At 44.4% G+C, this 19,457-nt stretch overlaps 2 protein-coding genes across 4 annotated transcripts in view; one reads left to right on the plus strand and one right to left on the minus strand.

The window, feature by feature from the left end:
- ppp2r2ca (protein phosphatase 2, regulatory subunit B, gamma a) overlaps positions 1 to 6,148 on the plus strand; it is an 8,143-nt gene extending 1,995 nt beyond the window's left edge. For both annotated transcript variants that reach the window (XM_084004743.1, XM_084004744.1), the window contains exons 4-10: positions 1 to 49; positions 448 to 560; positions 728 to 905; positions 1,950 to 2,114; positions 2,199 to 2,368; positions 3,134 to 3,225; positions 3,507 to 6,148. The exon at positions 1 to 49 is cut by the window's left edge and continues 135 nt beyond it. In XM_084004743.1, coding sequence (XP_083860869.1) covers positions 1 to 49; positions 448 to 560; positions 728 to 905; positions 1,950 to 2,114; positions 2,199 to 2,368; positions 3,134 to 3,225; positions 3,507 to 3,804 — 1,065 coding nt within the window. In that variant the 3' untranslated portion in view covers positions 3,805 to 6,148. The remainder of the gene's footprint in view (positions 50 to 447; positions 561 to 727; positions 906 to 1,949; positions 2,115 to 2,198; positions 2,369 to 3,133; positions 3,226 to 3,506) is intronic.
- Positions 6,149 to 6,205: 57 nt separating this feature from the next.
- On the minus strand, positions 6,206 to 19,047 carry wfs1a (Wolfram syndrome 1a (wolframin)). 2 transcript variants are annotated; one of them, XM_084006401.1, is made up of 12 exons: positions 18,916 to 19,047; positions 17,882 to 18,424; positions 15,003 to 15,082; positions 12,697 to 12,841; positions 12,446 to 12,619; positions 10,865 to 10,942; positions 10,634 to 10,773; positions 10,400 to 10,534; positions 10,074 to 10,319; positions 9,530 to 9,808; positions 8,936 to 9,099; positions 6,206 to 8,805 (listed from the first exon to the last, which is right to left on the minus strand). In XM_084006401.1, exons 2-12 carry the CDS (start codon positions 18,417 to 18,419, stop codon positions 7,623 to 7,625), a joined length of 3,162 nt encoding a protein of 1,053 aa, XP_083862527.1. In that variant the 5' UTR covers positions 18,420 to 18,424; positions 18,916 to 19,047; the 3' UTR covers positions 6,206 to 7,622. The 2 variants fall into 2 exon arrangements, with proteins under 2 accessions (XP_083862527.1, XP_083862526.1); XM_084006400.1 differs by having other exon boundaries at positions 10,400 to 10,537.
- Positions 19,048 to 19,457: the final 410 nt, after the last annotated feature.

Here is a 19,457-nt window from a genome sequence, read left to right on the forward strand (position 1 = left end):
AGATGGCTGCCACAGCAGAACGCAGCACATTTCCTCCTCTCCACCAATGGTGAGAAACCAGTGACACCAGGTCATAAACCACATCTTCAACTCCCAGTTAGAGTGAGGCTCAACTGGCAGTCATGCGTACAGTTTGTACTATGAGGTACCAACCGTGATTATGCACACATTGGACTAATATTAGAGATAGCATGACTGGCTTCATCTTCTTTTACCTACCTGGGATAATATAACACCAATCACATTTATGGGTACAGTAGTGGCACCGACCTGCCAGAATCTGATCTGTGTATAAGAGACTTAATTGCCCACAAATGCTCATCTGGATTGCCACATTGATAAGAAATCGTTATCAGGCCTCTTCTCCACTGAATGTAGCATTTATTGTCAGCTTTCTCTCAACATAATCAGCTTCTGGTGGCGTGCAAATCTTTCTGCCTGTCACAGATAAGACCATTAAATTGTGGAAGGTGAGTGAGCGAGACAAGAGACCGGAGGGATACAACCTGAAAGATGAGGAGGGGCGCATCAAGGACATCTCTACCATCACCTCTCTGCAGGTGCACACACACACACACACACAAACACACACACAAGCCTGTTAAAGCTCACCTTTATTTTGATCAGATGCAGGTATCAGGTTGATATTCCAGTGCCCTTATATGACCCCTGATCTCTCTCTCTCTCTCTCTCTCTCTCTCTCTGTCACTCTCTCTCTCTATCTCAGGTGCCGGTGCTGAAACCCACAGATCTGATGGTAGAGGTTCGTCCCAGACGGGTGTTCTCCAACGGGCATACCTACCATGTCAACTCCATCTCAGTCAACAGCGACGGGGAGACCTACCTGTCTGCTGACGACCTCCGCATCAACATGTGGCACCTGGGCATCACGGACCGCAGCTTCAGTATCCTTCCCATCAGCCATTCGTTATGCTTATGATAATCCTCTTTGAAAAGAAATCCCACTGTGCTCCTAAACGCCATGCTCTGCTCTCTGTAACGCTGCAGCTCAACCTTGGTGTGTAACGTGATCTTTTACCGGAGGAGGTGACTCAGATTTAGCAGGGTATGAAATTCCCGGAAAATCACTGTTGTGATTAATGTGTGTTAATTAAAAAATGATTAACAGGATCCTTTTTTAAGTCAAAATCTTTTACTTGGAAATTAATAATAGATAAAAAATGAAGAGTGGTAGAGATTGACTCCTTTTCTACAGATTAAAGTTAAAATTCTGTCAGAAGTCAATAATATTTGTGGGGTTAAATAATTTTCTAAATCGAAACTTAATGATTATTTAAAAGGATAATGGCATTTTGATGGGAGCAAAATAACATCAGAGAATCTATGTATTAAAGTATAATGTTAGTAGAAAGGCCCACTGAATCCTATGCACCACATGGAGGCCTCAGAGTGCCAAAATATATATACATTCACTCTGATTCACACATTTCCACCTCTTGATATAGTTGAAATATCCTTTACACTCCTTCTACTCCTTGATCTATATTTGATGGAAACAGCCCATGCCCATGCTCAGATGTATGTTTTGACTTTGAGAGTCTTGTATTCATGGCGGCCTGCAGCGTGTTGGACGGGGAGGTGATTTCCCATTCAAATGGAAGCTGACCTAGAAAATCCTAGAGGCATCTATGGAAGAAGAGTTTAAATAATTCACTCAGCAGTACACTTTCTACTGAACCGCAAATAGAACAGAGAGAGGAGCAGAGCGGGCATGTATATTGGGGGGTCGGCTGGGGAGCATTTTCTGGGTTGTGATTATGTATCGAGGTGAAAACGTACTGAAAATAATCTTCCTCTGTGGATGTGCCTTCTCATTCTCCCCAGCAAAACTATCATAACATATATCACACCATGTCTCTGTCTATCCTGGAATCCCTTCGCACCGCCCAAGGATGTGGTGTTTAATCCCTAACCAACCTTTTTCTCAGACATCGTGGACATCAAACCAGCCAACATGGAGGATCTGACGGAGGTGATCACAGCCGCAGAGTTCCACCCCCACCACTGCCACTTGTTTGTGTACAGCAGCAGCAAGGGCACCCTGCGCCTCTGTGACATGAGAGCCTCTGCACTCTGTGACAGGCACACCAAACGTGAGCGTGCACAATCGTGAATCATGATCACCTATGAACATAAAGCATGTCGGACTCACAAAACAAAATGTTTCCATCGGTCAGTGTTTGAGGAACCTGAGGATCCAGGAAGCCGGTCCTTTTTCTCCGAGATCATTTCCTCCGTGTCGGACGTCAAGTTCAGCCACAGTGGCCGTTACCTGCTGACCAGAGACTACCTCACCGCCAAGGTGTGGGACCTGAACATGGACAAGGGCCCTGTGGAGACGTACCAGGTGAGGCAGTGCATCTGTTCCCTGATCTGTGTCTCTTCCATGAGTTACTGTAATAACTCAATACTGTATATGCTTTAGGGTGTGATTTATCTTGTAATTTACAGCAATGTCCAATGTCTATGTTTTCATCTTGCAATTACATCCCTTTCACAGTGTTTTCAGCTTATTAGAGTTATTGTAACCGTTGTTGTAGCCTTCAAATGTCTTATTCAGCATTCACTTCTACTTAGCTCCACCCTCTCGTGTCACTTCTGGGTGCAAAAAAACAACAACAACAAAACAAGATGACGACTGCTAAAAAACAAAGGTGTTGATGACCAAAATCGACTTTTTCCCATAGACTTACATTGAGAAAGAGACGTCTGTAAATCAGCTGATAATTTGTTTCTATTTTTTGTTTGTTCCCAGAAGGAACACTTGAATAGCCCTTATTTAATCGGTCAGGTCCTACGGGCTGTAACATGCACTAATAGCTGAATCCAGAGTTATTTTCCTTCCTCTGTTCATGTGAATGAGCCTGAGGACGAGGCTGGGCCGAGCGACTAGGAGGCGGAGTTAAAGGAAACACAAGTACGCCAGCTCTTTTTTGCTTCATGTGCCACGAAGCAACTTTCATAGGGATGAACGGGGCCTCCCACTGTATCTCTATACGTCCAGACCTCAAAACAGCAGTCCAGTCACAGTCATGGTGACTATGTCCACTTCTTATCTGCACTCTTTGATCCACCCCAGGAACTAAAAGTGGACTGTTTGCTTGATCCCCAGGTCCATGAATACCTGAGGAGTAAGCTGTGCTCCCTCTATGAAAACGACTGCATCTTTGACAAGTTTGAGTGTGTTTGGAACAGCTCAGACAGGTAAGTGGATAAAGGATGGACAAAGTACAGTTTATTTAAGTTCATTTGAAAGCAGAGGAGGGGGAGTGTGCCAGCGTGTTTCTGCTTGAAGTGATCCCCTAAATGCTCTGCGTCTGCCATTATCCCACATCTAAATCGATCCCAGGGACAAGCTCTGCAGATGTCTAATCAATCCGTTTGCCTTCGATCGTCTTTCCTTCCTGTCCACCTCCTCCTACTTGTCTTCTCTCCACCATGCATTCAATGTGATGTCTCATCATGTCAACCTCTCGTCTCCTCAGCGTCATCATGACGGGGGCGTACAACAGCTTCTTCCGGATGTTCGACAGGGAGACGGGCCGAGGCGTGACCCTGGAGGCTTGGCGGGAAAGCAGCAAGCCTCGGGCCGTGCTGCGGACCCGGCGCGTGTACAGCGGCGGTAAGCGTCGCCGCGGAGACGTGGGCGTCGACAGCCTGGACTTTACCAAGAAGATCCTGCACATGGCTTGGCACCCGTCTGAGAACATCATTGCTATAGCAGCCACCAACAACCTGTACATCTTCCAGGACCGTGTCAACCCGGAGACGCAGCTTCAGTGACCTGGAGGCAGACACAAAGAAGCTAAAGGTTCATTTGGACGTCTTAGAGACGGCGTGCGGAGTGGACAGATAAGTCAAAAACCGAGCTGTTCCACGACATACTGAGATGCAGCGTCTGTTCGTGTTGATAAAAGATTGGATCAATGATGAAATCACAAGGCCGTTCATTTATTTACACCCTGATGGGAGGTGTGTAATGGTTTTCCTTCGACACTGAGATGAACTGGCGTATCCAGCGCCCATCAGGACATGTTTTTTGGTCCCACTAGTCTCACTTTTTTGAAGCTGTTAATGTGACTGCTCCACCTTAGGGGCACTAAAAGAGGTGCAGGGACACCTCTTCATCCGCAATGACTCAGTGCTGTTGACCACACAATGTTGCACGCCTCACTCATGCGCTCTGCTATCTTTTGACACAAAATGGCGATAGGTGTTGGTGTTGCAGACAGGGAATCATGCTACAAAAGCATCTAAATCACTAGTTCTCACTATTGTGGAACGTTTCGGTGTTATTATGGTGTTGCAACTCTTCACATAAACATCCTGAACCTTTTTTCTTTCTCTTACGAGCGTCAACAGTCGAACCTCTCCTTTAGAGCAGTGCTCTTGGAGATTTCACGTATTAATGCCCCCTATAATCTTTACCCTATTCACTTTGCAATAATTAGCACCAATAAAAACACAGCGCAGCAGCATTCCTGCTTTAAAACATGAGCATTTCTTCTACAGGTAGCCACTCTTTTTACTGTTAGCTGTAAATATTCTGTGTTGGGTTTTTTTTAAAGGCGGTACCCATTTTTGGTTCCGGAGATCTAAAAGATAAGAGATGCTTTTTGGGGTGGGGGGGGGGGTCTAGCTCCCTGCAGAGAAACATGGAATCGCACTATTTCAGTTGAAGGGTCGACGTCGGGGCTTTTTCTTGTAGCAGAACGTAGTTAGGTATTGCTGGCTGTGGCAAGGGAGGGGCGAGTTTACACAACCCAACACTTACAGTTTGGTTGTGTATATGAGGCATTGGGTTTTAATTGATTTAATTTCTTTGTCCGAAGTCTTCATACCTACGTGGTAAATTACTGAAAATGAGAGCGACGGTGTGCTAATGTTAAGCTCAAATTGAGGCGGATTGGTGATTGAAACAAAGATAGACAAATGTTTAATTTATGTTTAGTGTTATGCTGATTTAAAATGAGCAGTGTCCATTTTTAAATGCATAAGCACATTAGGAAGAACTATCTTACAATCACACAAAAGAAGATGGACTCCAAGAAGCACACGAGGCCCCTGAGTCAGCCAATCAAAGGTTTTGAGGAGTGAGTTCGTGTCCAGTGAAAGTTATCATTAGTGCAATAGCTCATTGCTGAGTCTTTAACATTCAAACAATAGTCAAAGTGAAGTTATTGTGTCACAGGTTGGTAAACGTCATGATACCATAGACCTCACAGCGCCACATGCAGCTCTGCAGCAGTAAGGTGGGATTCGGTGCTGAGGTTGAGATGAAGTGCTTTGTTTGGCCCTGATGGGATCAGTGTAGCGGTCTGGATGTGAACTGTAGCAGGTGGAGAAACGGAGTCAGTGCAGACAATAACCTGCGCTCTGTCTGGTTGGTCAACGACAGTTTCACTGTGTAAACCTTAAAGGGACAGTTCTCCCCGAAATCAAAATCGATTGATTTGGTGTGACTTGCCTTGACCTTGTTGTGAGCGGTTTCACGTCGGACCTGGTCCCGTCTGTGTTGAGTAACCCGGTCATGATTTCTGGAAAGAGACATTGCTTTGTAGTCTCATTATATAAGAGAAGGCACACATCTCTACGGCACTACAGCTAAGAGGGGAAATATGTATGTTTTATTTTGGGGTGGAGTGTCCCTTTAAACCCCAAGAAAAGAAGAAACTTATGTATGTTAATATGTACGTTCCACTTGTGTGTTCTCGTCTCACTTTTCATCACACTTTACAGTCATTTATGTTAGCTACTATGTTTTGGTCTTCACTGTCCACCATCGTTGTTGAATGCAGACACCTTGCACCGACGGGTGTAACAACCCGACAAAATCGGGTTTCCATAGTGACGGGCCACCCGAAGCGTTATACAGGTTCCAGGGCTCGGCCCTCCAACGGCGAGCTGTAGTTTAGAGCGGGTCAGTCGAGATCGCATCACAACCGCCACCACATGCAATGAGAGGAGTTGTGTTCAGGAGCACAGCAGCAGCAGCATGTTGCCATTACTCAATGCTACTAGCGCGTATATCTATCATAGTTTAAAAAAGAAGACAAATCTAACAATACAAAAAACATAAATTAAAATGAGGTGAATGAAAGGAATGTGCATTAATAAAATAATATGAATTCTGAAAAAATAGGATGTGTTGGATTATTTTGTTTGTGTGTTTTTTATTCCTCATTACTGAAATACATTTAGACAATGAATCTGAATAAAAGCATCCAAAATGGGTTTGTTTGAAAGGCAGGCACTTTAATAATCATAGCAAGTGTCCACAAACTCCATCACTAAATAAAGAAGGCACTCAAGTTCACAGTATACAGGCTGAACAATGCTGACGTCATTCACAGGTAAGTAGTTTTCAGTGCTACATGCTGATCATCTCTTTAACAAAGAGACACTTTCCTGTGAAAATCTCCTTAAAATAACACAGCTCCATTTTTCAGATGAACACATTTTATTAATTTCTGTTTTTTAATTATTTGTTTTGAAGTAGTAGAATTTCAGTATACTACACCGTGAATAAAAGCAACGTCAACAGCTTTATTTTGTCTAAAAATGTGACTAAATGCTCAAGGCAATGTGAAGGTAATATCCACACTCGCTCTACTTCTACGGAATGGATACTGTTCAGTGTTTAGTGCCTGCAGTCGGAGATACCACCAAACATAAACTACGCTCATTTAGCTCTCATTTTATTTTTGTTTGTTGTTGTTTTGTTATATTTTATTCGTTTCCCAGAGAAATGCACTTAATGTAGACTGTGAAGACTAATGGCCATCTCTGCAAAGATAATTAGGTGTGGGCAAATTTGGATAAAAACTGGATCGATGTTCTACGGCGGCTTTCTAAATGCCATTTTACGTGCATTGTAGCTCAAGGCACAAGACCATCTGATCATTCATTAAACATGAGATTAAGACCAGAATCTTTTAAGACTACAAATGTAGAAAAGTCTCGGCTAACAGAGCCAGAAATACATAATCGGTCACACATCCTCTATAAATAAATAAAAATAACATACACACACACTGTAGCCTACATGCAAACAAATACCCCATACATGTAAGACATTCCTTAATATTAAAGCAGCAGCAACATTGCTCTATGAAAGATAAAGTTCACTCTGGTTATATTTCAATTTGAACAAATATACATCTCTCAGGATTCAGAAGTGGTCAGCTTCACTGCATATAATCTGGCACCATCAAATTACAGGCTATCCAACACTGGATATTAAAACATGACCCCATTGGAAGTAAAGTATGACCCTGGACGCAGGTTTTGTTTCTCTCTCTTGGCTTAGTGGGATTTATAAAACTCAAAGAGCTGTTATTGAGCTGCTTTAGAGGTACATGAACTGAAACAGTAAATCCTTTGTAAACGCATGCACTAACAGCAAGTACTTCAAATATAAAATCATTTCCTAGATGCTATCACCACCTTGTTGAAATGTCAAGACATAAACATGAGATGTAGATCCATGTTCAGTCATATTGTAAACAATTCCATAATTACATTGGTAACATGAACACAAAGAAAAAGTCGGCCTTGGAGATCACAGTGAGTCCTTCTAACTTCGGCCTCAGCCTCTTTCATCAGGCAGTGATCTTTGCTGACAGGAAGGGAGAAAAGAAGAAATCAAAAGCAAACTTCAGAGCTCTCATTGTGGTGCACCTCCAGTCTCTCTCTATCTTCACCTGCCGGCCTCCAGTCAAAGACGAAACACAGTCCAAACAGTGGATCGCCCTCAGCTCGAAGGCCGGAGCTCGGGCTCCTAGGCGGCCCTCCAGCTTGGTGCTGAACTCCACCATGTCACCGGAATTCAGGTTGAGCACAACGTGCCTGAACTCGTGGCTGGCCATCAGGATTATATCCCTGGCCGGGTCTTCCACGCTTACGTCCTGGTACATCCCGACCGTCACCTCGAAGCGGTGGCTGTCAAAGCGCTTGATATGGCAGGACTGTTTGGCCAGAGCCTTGATCTGACACAGCTCTTCCTCTTCTTGCATGCGGAGCAGTACAGGCAGCGGAACGGTAGTCGAGGCGGGATCGTCTGCCACTTCGGCAGCGGTTAGGTTTGCGACTGTAGCGTTGTTTGGCTCACATTTGGGATACGTCTCCCCGTACAGGCAGCGCAGCCAGTCTCCCATGAAGACTGGCAGCATGTTGATGACGGACTGTGCCCCGTTGTCCGTCTCGCTCACGCGGACGTGCTTGAAGCGTCCGGCCCAGGTGACCCTGTGTCCATGCAGGTGGCTACAGAACAACTGTGTCTGGGCCATGCCTTTAGATTCCCAGGCCGGCGGCCCACACGCCTGGCTGTACTGCCTCCAGGTCAGGGTGGAATTGTACATTTTCTGCCCCTCTGCGTGGTACACATATATGGAGAAGAACAGGGTCACCATGGAGATACAGAGCAAGATGAGCTTGACCGGGCCGCGTTGGGTCACCGAGTGGAACACGTTCAGGATCGACATGCTGAACCGCGTCCACAGCCGCAGCGTGACGGGGATCGCACACACCACCAGCGTCACGATCACCTTGGTCAGCTCCAGCTCGAGGAACCACTTGAACACCTGGATGAAGAGCATGGCGGCGAGGCCGAAAGTCAGGACGGGCAGGGCGAACAGGAAGAGAAAGTAGGCCACGCAGGTTCGCATGAGACCCACGGCAGAGGAACTCTGGAGGAGGACTACGGAGAACTCGCACCACAAGAAGCACACAAGGTACGGAACCAGGACGCAGTAGGTCCCCTTGAAACCACGCATCCTCGCCATGCTGAAGGGTGAAAACAGACAGAAAGAAAATAAATCATCCTGTGGACAAACATGTAAAGCTTAGTGATGCAATCCAACATCTGAAATGGTGTTCAACCCACACATACGTTAGAATAAAGGCTGCCGCTCACCTGAAGAAAAGATAGAACAGATAAACATATAGCAGACAGGGGAGACTGAGCTTCAGCACCACAGACTCCCCTAGTGGCAGTGTGGCAAACGTGCGGCCCAGGCAACGCAGCACTGTCATGCTCTCTGGCAGGAACTGGGTCAGGCCACACAGAGATGAGGCAACCTGGATTGAAAAAAAGAAAGTACATAATGCACATTAACTGGATTTGCTTTGAGAGAAACATATTATTTCTAATTGAAGGCTTTCAGAATAACTCAGAATAACTCTGAATTTGACTCTTAATGGATCATAATTTACTAAATGAGCATCGTGCTGTTTTGAAAAAAACATCCAATTGAGACCATAAACTCATGTTTACAATGTTTACTGAGATAATACATCAAAAGAGAAGTAGGGTCATTTTCTCATAGACTTCTGTACAATCAGACGCACATTTCTACAAACTTGGTTTGTGCTGAGTAAGATTTTTATTTTTTTATTTACGATGGTAACAATGTTAAATGTACTGTGTAGTTAAATGGCTACGGATTGCAAAACTATGATTGTGATAATTTAATGACATATGTTATGTCGGTGTCCTGCGATCCCTGACCTCTATAGCCATTGCTCGGCCTGCGTATGTAGCTGCGGTGGGGCTGAGGCTTTTGTAGCTGACAAGAGTGAAGAAGATGGCCACGGTGGAGAACTCAGAACAGGGGATCCAGCCCTTGTCAGCGACGGGGAAGGAGAAAATGACGAAGAAAACAGACAGGATGAAATAGAGGTACGGTTCCAGGTTGTTCCATCCAAAGTTGGTCTCGGCCTGCTCCACGTCCAGGCCGGGCTCAAAACGTATCAGCAGAGATGTCAGGGCTCGGAAGTTCTCCCAAGTCTGTGAAAAAAGGGAAAGAAAGATGTTTCTGAGAATTAGAAAACGGCATTGCTGCCAATTTTGATATATCAGTAATGTCAAGTCAACCTTCACACAACGGGTCGGATTTCAGGAAAAATGTGTTTGATTTACGACAGTAATGAAAATGACATTATTACATGGATATGTGAGTACATTTGTCATAATACATCACCATCTCAACTGCAGAACGGAGAAACGTGCATCAACACAGCTTTTCCATCAAAGAGAAATTGGTTTTAATCACCTTGCTGCTCTGGAGAACACGCAGTGTGCAGATGATCATGGAGATGAAGGAGAGGTAGAAGACGAGCAAGGGGATGACAAAAGCGAACAAGTCAAGCGTCAGGTTGCTGATGATGAAGAAGAAAATGAGCGCGTTGACGTGTTGCGTGGGGATGACTGTGCTCAGCCACTGGACTCCGGCCCGCGACGCCCAGTCCACCAGGTGCTCCTTCATCTCAATGATGCCATGCAGCGGGTACTGCAGCACCTGGAGGGGAGACGGGAGACATCCACAAGAAAATGAGACAAATATTTAATGAAGGATTGTTGAATTGGAATTGTGATTACCATTAAGCGTGATTTCATGTCCATTGCTTGTTTGATGGCCCTATGCTGCCTGGTGTCCAGCATCATCCCGCTTCGGCCAAAACTCCAAGAACGTTTGTAGGCCTTCTTGGATCCTGATGGCACCAGCTCAGCCTTCTGCTTTAAAACACAATTGCGTGCACAGCATTTATTTTAACTACATATGTGTCCTTATGATGGCAGATTGTGTATATTTTCACTGATGGGGTCTTTTACCTCCCCTCTGCTGTTGTTAGGGGCGGGGCTTGCCGTCTTGGCTGCGGCCTGGCTGCCGGTTTGGGGCGCAGACGGAACAATACCTTGTGCGTACTTTTTAGTCATCTCAACAAAGTCATCCAGGTCCACCATCTGTGTGGCTGAGAGGAAGAAAGCCTTATACACATTATAAAAGTGTGTGTGTGTGTGTGTGTGTGAGTGTGTGTGTGTCTCTGTCTGCATGCTGCTTACTCTCATTGCTGACCATGCTCTCCAGCACTTTCTGGGTCTGGCCTGAGGTCGGGATAGGAATCCGGCTTGCATTGCCACCTATTGGTGAGAAATTAGCACAACATCAGTGACACACAAACATTTCCCTGGAGGCCAGCAGCATGCAATATGATATTCTTCACCATGACAGCTGCAAATACTGAAATGACAAAGGGGACTACATTTACATTTACATTTAGGTCATTTAGCAGACGCTTTTGTCCAAAGCAACTTACAATAAGTACATTTGTCAAAAGAAGGAAACAAGGAAACCACAACGAATCATTGCCGATAAAGTAAGAGCTAAAAATAGAACAAGTGTTAGGTCCTCATCTGAGTAAACTAGTAGTTCAAGAGCAACAGTGCTACGATCAGAGTGCTATAGGTAAGGGGTGTTTTTTTTTTGTGGTGGGGGGGGGGGGGGGGGGGGGGTTGTTAGTGGGTCATGCTAGTCGAGGTGAAGTCTGAACAGGTGAGTCTTGAGCCTTTTTCGGAAAATGGCAAATGACTCTGCTGTCCTGACATTAGTCGGGAGTTCGTTCCACCACTGAGGCGCCAGAACAGAAAAGAGTCTGGACTTTGCTGAGCGACATTTGTTTGATTTCAGCGATGGTGGAACCAGCCGGCCAGCTGAAGTAGAGGAGCGAAGTGCTCGCTTCGGGGCATGAGGTTTGACCAGTGTTTGAAGGTAGACGGGTGCCGTTCCATTGATGGCCCTGAAGGCCAGTGTCATCGTCTTGAATTGGATGCGTGCTGCAACAGGGAGCCAGTGGAGGTCACGGAGGAGGGGGGTCACATGGGAGAATTTGGGTAGATTGAAGATAAGGCGTGCTGCAGTGTTCTGGATACGCTGCAATGGTTTAATCGCAGAGGCCGGGAGTCCGGCCAGGAGAGAGTTGCAGTAGTCAAGGCGGGAGATGACCAGTGCTTGGACCAAGAGTTGCGTTGCGTCCTTTGTGAGGAGGGTCCGAATCCTGCGGATGTTGTAGAGGGCAAATCTGCAGGATCGGGCCACAGCAGTGATGTTGGGGGTGCAGGATAGTTGGTCATCGAGGATTACACCCAGGTTCCTCGCAGTTGACGACGGCAATACTGTGATGCCCTCGACAGTGACCGACAGGTCCATGCGAGGGCAGTCTTTCCCTGGGATGAAGAGGAGTTCGGTTTTATTCAGGTTAAGCTTGAGGTGATGTGCAGTTGTCCAGACAGAGATGTCAGCCAGACAGTCCGAGATGCGAGTTGCAATGTGGGTGTCAGAGGACGGGGGAAAAGAGAGGAACAGCTGGGTGTCATCAGCGTAGCAATGGTAGGAGAATCCATGCGATGTGATAACAGAACCTAGTGATCTGGTGTATAGTGAGAACAGAAGCGGTCCTAATACTGAGCCTTGACTACATGATATATTCAACAGCAGCTATCATTATGACAAGATGCTACAGCATATATATATTATGTACTACAGACTATAGCAGTCTGTAGTACATAAGGCTGGATTGTTGTCACAACTCGAGAAAAAAAATACTCGACATGGCATCTGTGACTGTGTGTCTGTGTGCATCCTACCTTGCACTGCATTGACCTGACCCACATTTTCCAGCATCTCAGCCACAGCCACCTTCTGCTTCCTCTCTGGGTTGAGTTTCCAGTACATCATCATGGCTGCTTTACGTACCGCCAGCTCAAACTTACTCTCCGTTGACAACGAACGCACGTCTGCTTCATTCTCCGGGGTGATGCCTAGCACAGGGATGACAGACAGTTGGGGAACGACGAACACACATAGATGTTGTGTACTGTATTTCTGTCACATGAACCTTTTTTCTGGATCCAACAGCGCTGCAGTATTCTCGCTGCACTTTTCCGTCCCTGTTTAGCTGCTTTAATCAGCCAGTTAACAGCTAGACAATTATTTAGCTCGGCGTCCTTCTCTTCAGTGAGACTCAAGTAGTACTGAGCCAGCTGAAACACAGAGGAGAGGAGGTTAACTCATCTTTTGTGTGGACTTGGTCCAACTAAGTATGATCGAATAGGCATGGGACGCCATGAACACATGCATTATTATCCCAACAGTCATCTTAATATGCTTGAAACTCTTAAAGATGGCACTAAATCACACTGGAATCACTTTACATTTAGTTAAGAAACAAATATTTGTATTGCATCACGGAGGGAACATTTTTAGTTAACTTCTATTTAAATGAAAAACAACTAAATTTGAAATAAAGTATTCATACATCTCCCTGCATAAATAAAAAATAAATACTTGGCAACATGTGTGAGTTTTTTTTTTTATTACATGATATTTCCTGTATTTTTTTTTTACCTAGGGCTGTAATTATTACCTCTCTGCCACGATAGCGACCTAGACAGCTTCGTGACCACATTCATGATCATCCTGATCATGAAAATTCACCAGGATTAACGTGTTTTGAGAGTTTTTATCCCAGTCTGCAATCAAATCTTATATTGTCCCATCCCTGTAATCAAAAAATGTCCTCAAATAGTTTGGATAATCTTGAAGGCACTGGTTTTATAGGGACTATTTCTTTCGGTCTGCAGTGAAGTTCATTGAACTACAGAACCCATCATTCCCTGTGGCCATCAGTTTCTCCTGGCGGTCCGGCGGGGCAGCAGAGGCCCCAGAGGCATATCAAGTGACTGTTTTCTAATCTTAACCATCATTTCTGAACTTTCTGCTCTCACAGTTTTAATTAATTGCATCTATTTGTAGGGGCATGAGAGGCCTCTTCGTTTGAAGTGACTGCACGATTATCTGCCTGTCTGTCTATGTTACATACAATAAATACATCATCATAAACCTGCCTTATTAGCATGCATTTTAAAAGCGATACACAAAACTCATACAGTAACAATCCATCTTGATTCATGTATCATGATATATGAGACATGATTCCTGCATGCGTGTACATGCAACCACTGTCCTGATGTGGTCCCATGTTTTTGACACGTTCCCTCACACACAACCCCCGTGGTTATTTAGGTTCCTGGTATTTGCAAATACATGACATATTAGCATGGGTAAGTTGGAGTCACGTAAGAGACCACTTGCAAGGAATGTACCCTTTCAAAGCTGGTGGGTATTAAATACCTTAAGTCGTGGCTCATCTTCCACAGCTCATCAGCACCTCTTTTTACATTTGTACTCATTGGTAGAGAACCAAGAGTAAAGTGAGTGTGAATATTTCATTAATATTTCAACACATTTAGTCCTGAATGAGCTTTTATGTGTTCATAATGATTTGTATGTTTGACCGTATTTCAGCGTATCATGTTGGAAGCCTGGGATCATCTTCCAAGTCAAAAATAGACACAAGCTCACAACCAGTACACCAGCAGGACTGAAAACAATGCCAAGTGCCAGTCTGCGGCATTTTAAAGAAACAGTGTGTAGCATTTAGGGGGTCTATTGGCAGGAATGGAATATGACATTAATAAGTATGTTTACGTTTGTGTATAATCGCCTGAACATAAAAAAATATTTATGTTTTTGTTACCTTGGAACTTTTACTGTATTTCTACATAAGTCCACTTCAAGGTTGACTTTAGAGCAGGGGTGCCCAACCCCGGTCCTGGAGAGCCCCTGTCCTGCATGTTTTAGGTTTCTCCCTGCTCTTACACACCTGATTCTAATGATGCGCTCGTTATCAAGCAACTGAAGCTTGTCACAGGTTTGAAAATCGTTCGAATCAGGTGTGTTAGAGTAGGGAGAAACCTAAAACATGCAGGACAGGGGCTCTCCAGGACCGGGGTTGGGCACCCCTGCTTTAGAGCTAAGTCATCTTGGTGGCTTAATTGCATTGGTAGTGTGGTAGCGACAGTAGCGGTTACAATGTTTACTGAGATAATGAATCTAGTAACATCGTCTCATTGCCTTCCATGCAATCAGACTTCTTTTTACAATCAGAGGGGTCGCCATCTGGCGGCCAGTAGAGAAAATGCAAGTTTAAGGCACTTTAGATGGGCTTCACTTTGAAGAGTCGGAGGTTGCCGTCGGGGTCATTTATGTTTTCATGTCTGGCACATAGGTGAAGTTTCAGTTGGTTGCAATCTGCATCCTCACCACTAGATGCCACCAAATTGTACTGCACCTTTAACTCACCCAGGTCTGGGCCCTGGCATCACCCGCTTTGGCTTTCTCCTCCATCTGCTCCAGGGACAAATCTTCCTCTGGTTCTTCATCTGGAGGAAACAACAGGAGACCTCAATCAATTAAAATGAATCAATGGATGACATAATACCTTCGTCTCCAAACTTTTAAAGCAGTGTAACTTTACAGAAAGAGCAGTGCGACTCATTGCTGATTTTTACACTTCACAGTCAGCGATAAACGAATCCCACCTGACATATATCTTGTAATATAAGAATAACAAGCAGTCAGAGGTGGAGTAGATGTGAGTCTGTCTATGCTGATATCCTGTGACAAGACCCCAGAGCTCCGTCAACACTGTGCCCAGGCAGCAACTGTGTCACACTATTACTTGTCGATTGCATTGAGTTTCAAATGTTTCTGTCTCCCGAGTGTCCTTTAAGCCGAGGAGTTCATCTTCTTTGCCCGTGACACTATTTCAAATGCCACAGTCTCTTATGTACAGCAAAATGTCTTACTGGTGCAACTCGTCTGTTGGTTTCAATTTCAGCAGCTCTGAAATGTGACAGTAAAATATCACCACATTTTAATGAGTATTTAATATCAGTTTCAAATAAAACGATGGGTATTGCAGTAATGCAATAATGAAGCCAATGCAGAAGTGGCAAAACTGCAGTTATTTGAATAGCCACTTGAGACCATCATGTTAATTCCAGTCCTTTTTTTTTATAGTGTCATATCACAACAGAAGTTATCTCAGGACACTTGCCACATAGAGCAGGACTAGAACACGCTTGTGATTTTCAAACTGTATGAATTTCAGAGTTTCAACATGGTGAGAAATGAGAATTGCAAACTTTAAAAAATGGCTTTAATCACTATCACTGAGTTCCCTGTTAGCCTTAACTGTACAGGGGGTGGATTTTTATATAACTCACCCGTTTTCATTTAAATTAAGACTTAAAGTTAAGCATAATTGAGGGCTTTGCTGCTTTGGCAGACAAGTGGGTCCCATACTATGTCGTGAGCTTCTAGCTGTCTGCTCTGCTGCATCACTCGGGCCCAAGCCCAAGAGTGCCTGGCTTTGAAGCAAATGGTGCAATTACAATTTCTGGGTCAGTCACATGGTGCCATTGGGTTCAAAAAGGAAGTACACAGACGTACAGTACACTGGGAAAGAAACGTATCTGAGACGTCAGTATGATCACTTGAATACATTTAAAATATTAGCTCCTAAAAGTTGTAAAATTCATTAATAGCCTAATGCAGAGTTAATTTCCTTCCTTTCTTAATTTGAATGAGCCAGAGAATGAGGCTGGACCGAGGACCTGGAGGCAGGGTTAAAGGAAACCTTAGAGCGCTTCCTCTATGGGGCCCATGGATGTGAAAGATCTGGGTTTTTTCATCGTAATCTCGCAAGTCCACATTTTTTTAACTTCATGCATCACTGAGCAAGTTATATAGGAGTGAATGGAGTCCTGCCTTCAACATAGTATCCAGTTCTCGTCATCCTCATCCATCTCTTTGCCCGTTTTTGGATTATCTGGGAGTTAGGCTGTCGTTGCTGCCAAAATTGCCAAAGCCCAAACCAAAGCCACTTTGAGCTTCACAATCGCTCTGCAAGTTATGGGTGACGTCAGGGAGACTACGTTGATATTATACACAGTCTATGATAATAACAGAGCTTAAGCATGCTCAGACTCAAGTAGAGGCTAGCCATGCTAACAGCTCTGCTAAATGCATTAGTATGCTAACGGTCACACAAAGATGCTAACAGTATTCTCAGCAGGTATGTTTACCCTGTTAGTTTAGCATGTTAACATGCTAACATTTGCTAATTAGCAATAAACATACAGCAAAGACTGATGGGAGTGTAATTATTTTCGTAGGTATGTAGTCATAAATCAAAATATTGGACATTGGAACTTAATTCAATAACTGTTGAGAAGTGCTGGTAGCGCTAGATAAAAGGTCAAGGGATGACCAGTGTTGGCAGGATTCATCCGCTGGCTCAACATCTGTTGGAAGTTTAATGGCAATCAGTCTTATCTAGTCATTCAGATCTTTCAGTTTGGACCAAAGTAGTGTTAGACCAACGTATAAAGCCTTGCTGCTTAAATAACTAAAAAGGTTCATCAAGGTGTGTGTTGCATGCATGGCAAAAGGGAAGGCAGGTCGCTGCAAAACTATCTGTCTGCACGTTCACTACTCTTAAGCTGAAAGTCACACAGTAACGAGGTGAAGGTAATGTATATGCAAAGCTTTGCTCTCCTTCCCCGCAGAAGTTCGATGAGCAAAACCAAAAACCAGTGGTCTAAGCAGGCACTCACATGTTGAATAGTGAAGAAAATGAAACCATTGGATAATAACAAATATACTTAGTATATATTAACTGTATGTCTTGAATACATTCTGTTTTGGTATGCAGAGATGCAGCCCAAAGTGCTTCGCAAGCATCTGTGACTTTTATAACACCAACATGCTAAGGATGGCTCTGAAAATAATCACAGTCCTGCAGTAAAAAAGGTTGTGACGTAATGAGAGCAGAACTACTGGTTTCTGTAACCGCCGCAGTGAGGTCATCATCAGTTCAGTCCATGAATTCAGCTTAGCTGTGTTCCCCGAGCAGGTTTCACTTGGGATGGGGTTTGTGTTGCTCTGTTAGAGTATTTCTATGTTTATTCTGGTGTTTTATTGACCTTGCTAGAGTATTTTTGTCATGTTTATACTGGCGTGTCTTCACATTGTGTAATTGATGTGTATTTGTTGGGTTGTTTCATGAAAATGGTAATAAATTATTTAATCTTGCATAATAATACTAGAAGAATGGGTTCATTGTCTGCAACTTCTATTCTCACAGCACTTAGAACTCACAAACAAGGCATTCTCACCATCCTCTTCATCGGCGGCATCGTCCTCGGCTTTCCGAAGTCTTTCCTGGATTATCACGCGCTTGGCAATTGAAGCAAAGGTGCGTTTGGCGGGGGCGGCTGCAGGACCCACAGTAGAAGCAGTGGAGGAGGGAGTAGGGGGATCTGCTGGAGTGTTACAGGCCGGACAAGGTGAAGTAAAGGAGGCTGATGTGAGCTTGGAAAACGGCGACATATTGGGGTTTTGAGGGGTAGAGCAGTTAGGTGAAGTGACAGGGGGTGTTTTGCTCGGAGGAGGGGAAGAGGGTCTGGTGGAAACAGGTTCAGATGGCGCAGAAGGAGTTAAGGGCTTTGACCCCTCTACAAAAGTCGGTTTAGAAATGGTGTGAGCTGATGTTTGAGAGGAATTTGATGATTCTGTGGGTTCTGTCTCTGTTGAAGATGGAGATTTGAGTGAGGGAGGCGTTTGTATGGGGGAAGGAAGCGAGGATCCATCCACAACAGGGCATGACCCCTGGGTGTTGACAGCAGATGGTTTTGATGAGAAATCCTTCTCCATATTTTCTGGAATTAAAAAAAGGGTGGAAATAATTAGTAGCTAATGACAACCAAACACTGCAGCAGCATAAATGAGCATATTTCTAATAGTGAGTCATGAGTGAAAACACAGCTGGGGGGTTGAACTCCCTCTCAGAGAAATCTGAGGACCCTATCTTCGGGATATTTTGCACTCAGAGTACAACATGACACCCTCCCTTTGGGAGGAGAACGATTTGGACAGGGGAAGAAACACCAGAGAAACCCTGTTCTACTGCATGTGAATCTGCCTTGTGGAAGAAGAAATCCTACAATATCTGTTGCAACAACTCGTGTAATTAAACCAAACAAAGTGTCAAATGAACGAGGGGACATTCTGTCAGCCTGATATTTTCAATTTGAAAGTTAATTATAGAGGAGTAGTGTTAAATCCGGTTTTCTCATGCACCACAAATACCAACTGTGGGAACTTTATAAGTAAGACAGCTCGGACTCAAACAACAAGTATGAAAGCTTACTTGGTAACTTAACGAGCGCAGTCCTTCAGAAAACAAAGTAAATTGTCCGCCTGAATTTCAAAACTTGGGTCTGTGGTCCATGCTGAGCTCCGTGCGCGAAACCAGAGACGCGCAGTGACCGTGGCCAAACGCTCGTGTCTGGTCTAAAACAACACCACGAGCCTGTACAGCCCGCCCTCGCCTCTGATAGGGAGACATGAAGATCCATCAAATGGGCCAACGAATCTGATTGGCTTCCAGCGCGGTCTTTGCTTCATCGACTTGTGAATATTTTACCAACTTCTGTCGTCTCCTTAAACGTTTTCTCAGCTCAAACCCCTCAAAAATGAACTGCTTTAAGAGTGTTGGTGGGTGGTTGGTAGTAAGGCTGCATGTAACTATGTAAGTAGATTATGTGGTTCCAGGTCAAATGTCCTGCTCTTAATCGAGTCTGGCAACAAGAGTGAAAGGCGCTCTTTTAATGTGGTTCCACGTTGTAACAAGAATACACTGTTGGATTAAACAGCGTTGTATATTTCAGTAAAGTGTTCAACAAATTAATA

Source organism: Eutrigla gurnardus (genome assembly GCF_963514095.1).
Source record: "Eutrigla gurnardus genome assembly, chromosome: 3".
Classification (NCBI taxonomy): domain Eukaryota; kingdom Metazoa; phylum Chordata; class Actinopteri; order Perciformes; family Triglidae; genus Eutrigla; species Eutrigla gurnardus.

Bases quoted from the DNA above. Each gene is read 5' to 3' on its own strand.
- wfs1a (XM_084006400.1), bottom strand. From the start codon at position 18,419: ATGGAGAAGGATTTCTCATCAAAACCATCTGCTGTCAACACCCAGGGG. The intron at 12,620-12,696 runs GTTCATGTGACA...TCCCTGTGCTAG, and splicing joins CTGTTGGATCCAGAAAAAAG to GCATCACCCCGGAGAATGAA. The intron at 9,809-10,073 runs GTGATTAAAACC...CTTTTTTCACAG, and splicing joins GTGTTCTCCAGAGCAGCAAG to ACTTGGGAGAACTTCCGAGC.